Source organism: Alligator sinensis, unplaced genomic scaffold (genome assembly GCF_000455745.1).
Source record: "Alligator sinensis unplaced genomic scaffold, ASM45574v1 scaffold755_2, whole genome shotgun sequence".
NCBI lineage: Eukaryota > Metazoa > Chordata > Crocodylia > Alligatoridae > Alligator > Alligator sinensis.
In genome coordinates this window covers 2,382,404-2,386,778 of record NW_005841883.1, presented here as the reverse complement: position 1 = coordinate 2,386,778, position 4,375 = coordinate 2,382,404, and the positions used below count along the sequence as shown (strand labels likewise).

At 44.7% G+C, this 4,375-nt stretch overlaps 1 protein-coding gene across 2 annotated transcripts in view; it reads left to right on the top strand.

Moving 5' to 3' along the window:
* Positions 1-2,598, top strand: part of GOSR2 (golgi SNAP receptor complex member 2) — a 16,224-nt gene extending 13,626 nt beyond the window's left edge. For both annotated transcript variants that reach the window (XM_025196707.1, XM_006017661.3), the window contains one exon: positions 1,411-2,598. In XM_025196707.1, coding sequence (XP_025052492.1) covers positions 1,411-1,572 — 162 coding nt within the window. In that variant the 3' untranslated portion in view covers positions 1,573-2,598. The remainder of the gene's footprint in view (positions 1-1,410) is intronic.
* The last annotated feature ends 1,777 nt before the right edge of the window (positions 2,599-4,375 follow it).

Sequence of the window (4,375 nt, the reverse complement as noted above, 5' to 3'; positions counted from 1 at the left end):
CCCCCCTCGTGGCCCCCCCGCCATGAGGGGGGCTGGGAGAGCAAAAAGCCCCTGGAGAACAAAAAAACCCTGGAATCACTGGCTGTTGCAGCAGCTTCAGGGCTTTGGGGGGGGCTAATGGAAGAGCCCCCCCACGCAACGCGGGGATCGCCGCTGCGTTCGCCGCCGCCACCCCCCCCCCCGGCAGGGGGTGAGTCTGGTTTGTTTTTGTTTTTTTTAAAGGGTTGGGAGCTGGGGCAGGCGGGGAAGCCATGAGGCGGGCTAGGAGAGCAGGCAGGAGTCGGGGGCTCGTGATGGAGTGTGGTGGGGGGCAGTGGGGAATCACCCCCTACCAGGCATGAGCCAGTGAGTGGAGGCTTCTTTTTGTTTCAAAGAGCCGGGAGCTGGGGCAGCCATTGAGAGCAGGTGGGGGATGGGGCCTGTGTGATTCAGAGATTCGGCTGATTTGGCAGCAGCCAAATCTCCCAATCAGATTTGGTCAAATTGATTCGGGACAGTGGTTCGAATCGCCGAATTGAACCGCTGTCCCCCGAATCAGCCGAATCCGAAGCGAAATACTAGCTGCTTCGCACAGGCCTACTGAGTAGTATCCAACTGGGCTCCTCTGAACTTGTTTTGCACCAGTGCTTTTCTTCCCCCCCTCCCTACCACCCCACCAATTCTGCCTTATAACAAAGGACTTTGCCCCCCTGCAAGGATCACTAAGGAGGCCATTTCTATTGCATCCTGATTCCACAGCCTGCCAGGGGGATAAATTGATGGTCTCTTAATAGAGCTGTGTGCACAGCTGTGTGTTTAGCATGGTTTGCAGACACCCTTTGCATTTGCCCCTTCAGCAGTGAGGCAGCTGCCCAGGCTCAAGCCTGCCTCTTCAGTGCCTAGTTACAGCGCTTCTTTCTCTTCTAGAAACTCTTGTTGAGGTTTTGGCTGTCTTTGCTAGTGCCTTTTCATTTCTAAACACCCTGTCAGAAGTCACCAAGCTATAAATCAAGCTCTTCTTGGCACTGGCCATCCATCAGTCTAGGAAGAGCCATCTAACTTTGGGACAGGCCATCTAACTTTAAGATCTTCCATGCTCTTATTATATTATGCGTCTGTGACACCACTCAGAAAAACTCTGTTAATATCTACTTGGTGCAGTGGATATTGTCTGGGCTTCTCTTCTTAGTGTCCTCTTCAGGGTCCCTTGTTTGGAGCCTTTGACTTCACTTCACTACAGGTGTGGGTTTTTGTCCCATTCACTTGATTTGTACACCCCCACTTTTGTTGTGGGTATTGTTGGCTCAGTTCCCTCTGGCCACTTGGGGATTTTATGGTCACTTGTTTCTAAGATGCTAAGATGTCCTTAAAATGTGAAATGAGAAGGGATGAATGATAAGGCTAATGTTTTCTTTTCTCCTTGTCACTCAGGACACTCATAAGAAGATCTTAGATGTTGCCAACATGCTGGGCTTATCAAACACAGTGATGCGACTGATTGAGAAGAGGGCCTTTCAGGACAAATACTTCATGATTGGTGGAATGCTCTTGACCTGTGTGATCATGTTCCTTGTGGTGCAGTACCTGACATGAGTGGACAGTTCCAGCAAAGGAAATCATCTTTTGGAACAAGACAGACCACCCTTCAGACTACTGCCTATTTTACTCTTGAGTTCATTTCTGTAGACAGCAGAATTTGCTAAGTGACAGTCAAGTCATACATGGATAAGTGAATAGAGGAACAAACATGGATTTGGGATGTTTATGACCCATAACAATCTCTCCAGCCTTCAGTGCTGTCACTCTATTGCCTGTATACTTAAGGATCTGGCTGGCTACCTAGGAGACATCATGTGCAGTGAATCTTTTGGCCAGTTCTAATACTAGATACGGTTGTGGTGCCCATCTTCTGAGGCTGAGGAAGATGTGGCATGGCTTTCCCATCCCTGTGCTGGTCACAAGTGTTCTTCATGTCTTTCTCATACGCAGAAGGCTGTTAAGAAGAGCAAATGCTACATGGATCTGCCCTGCAGAGCATGCATGCAGAAAGAGTGCTACAATGTAAGGTTTTGGGTTCCCCTATGAAAATTTGGTCCCTTTACACAAGAGGTGAAGTAGAAGGATGTCGTTATCACAGCATGAACAGTTGCTAATTTTCTTATTTTGCAGTAACTGGATATAGCTCTTCCTGCCTTAGGCCAAGATGTCGCTATTTGTATGTGGAAATAGATTCCCAGACCCTTTGTTTTTTGGAAAAGCCTTGGTCCTTTTCAGGTTGAATTCTTCCCCATGGAAGTTGAGTGGTGGACTCTACATGCAGATAAATACAGTTTAGTAGAAGACTTTCCAGCGTCTATTTTAACCTCTACTTTTCCTCTATTGCCACCCTGTGATAGCAACTGCTCTCATCCCCATGCTTTTATTGGGAGATGAGACACTGTTGCTTCAGTGGAGCTGAATCTTTATATAGCCAATTGTTTCTGACAAGTCCAGCCTTCAAAAGACTCTGTTTCCATTGCACAACATGCTCTGGCAAGTTATTTTGTGTTCTGCTTGTAGCTACTACTGTGACAACAGTGGTTGGAGCTAAGGAGTTGAATATATCACCGTTCCACTGCAGCTGCCTCATGATTTTCTGTTCAGGATTTTTTTTTTTAAACACTGTGGTCTTTTCAATATGCAGCTCAAATGAACAAAAGGGTGTATGGTACTGGGGCAAAGACAGTTTCCTGGGGTTACCTGTCAAGAATTAGAAACGTCTGTTTCAGCCTTGGTAGCAAAGCTTATGCTTCGCACTCATCCTGTATCATCTTCAGGTTCAGGAACATCCTTCATGATTTGCTAGTTGAGTTACAGAAAGCTAGGCACAGTGATGTTATAGAGGCAGAATTCTACCCCTTTTTAAATGTTTGATGTAATAAATTTTTTTTTTTAAACACTGTGGTCTTTTCGATATGCAGCTCAAATGAATCAAAGGGGTGTATGGTACTGGGGCAAAGACAGTTTCCTGGGGTTACCTGTCAAGAATTAGAAACGTCTGTTTCAGCCTTGGTAGCAAAGCTTATGCTTCGCACTCATCCTGTATCATCTTCAGGTTCAGGAACATCCTTCATGATTTGCTAGTTGAGTTACAGAAAGCTAGGCACAGTGATGTTATAGAGGCAGAATTCTACCCCTTTTTAAATGTTTGATGTAATAAAAGTGGCCTCTATTTTAGCCCTGGTATGCTTTTATAGATTGCAAGACTTTTGTCTCTTAGTATGGTCATGTCCAAACCTTGGGTGTAACCCACTTTAAATGGCCTTCATTGGCATCCTAATCCCCAACTTCATGTGTAAGTCTGGAGCATGTCCAGATGTTTTGTAATAGTGGTGCTATAATGTACAGGTAATTTTGTAATGTGCTGGGAAACCATTTAACTTGATGTAACTGGTGAAATTGTATCTTATTCTTCAAAATACTACTTTTCACCTACAAGTCCTACAATAGGGGATAGTGTTCTTTTTTTTTTTAATTGTATGGTGTAGAAGTGCATAGCCTGTTCCAAATTGAAAGTGGGATTTCTCTACCCCAAATTTAAGTCTAAATTGTCTGGGCAAGCAGATCGGATATATCAGTTTGTGCTAAAGCCCTGCAGCTAGACTGACTAATCTCAATACTGCTTCATAACTTCTAAGGTCAGAAGGGACCATTAGAGCATCTTGTGTAAACCTGTGTAATATAGAGCATTAAAGTTCATCCACTTACTCCCAGGTGGAGCCCAGTAACTCAAGTTGACTAAAAATGTTGCAGTATTCAAACAAGACTGCTGTGTCAAAGGCCAAAAAAGAAGGCTGCGATGCTCCTATAACAGGGAACTGATAGGTAAGATGGATCTTGGTGATCCATGAACAGAGAGGCAAATTTACTCAGCTGGAGCATTATTGGACATGCAAAAACTGATCACATGCTCAGCTGAGTGCGCTCTCTTGTACTTGTCCAACTGTAGCTACAGCTACCTTTGAAGTGTGTAGAATAGCAGCCGCATTTATGATGGAAGCTAAGTCAAGAAGTGGAGAGGGATTCCATTTTACTTTACTTTAAATCTGTTCCTTTCTATTTAGGACTGGAGTAGTAGCCCTAGAAATAAAGTCCTTGGAGATGAAATTCTCTTACCTCAGGTTGAATTGCTTACTCATCTATTTTAACAGCCCTCCCTCATTTAGTAGACCTCCCCTCCTTTCAGGGTGCAAGAATCCTCCTTTGAATCCTCATCATGGTTGTGTTCTAATGCCTTTTTGGCAGTTAGGAGGAGATTCTTGTTGCAGGCCAGCAGTGCTGCTTTTAGAGTCCCTAAGCAAGCTGGTTCCTGTTTTTGAAACATGTCAGGGTTGGTTGGTGTTGGGTTTTTTGTTTG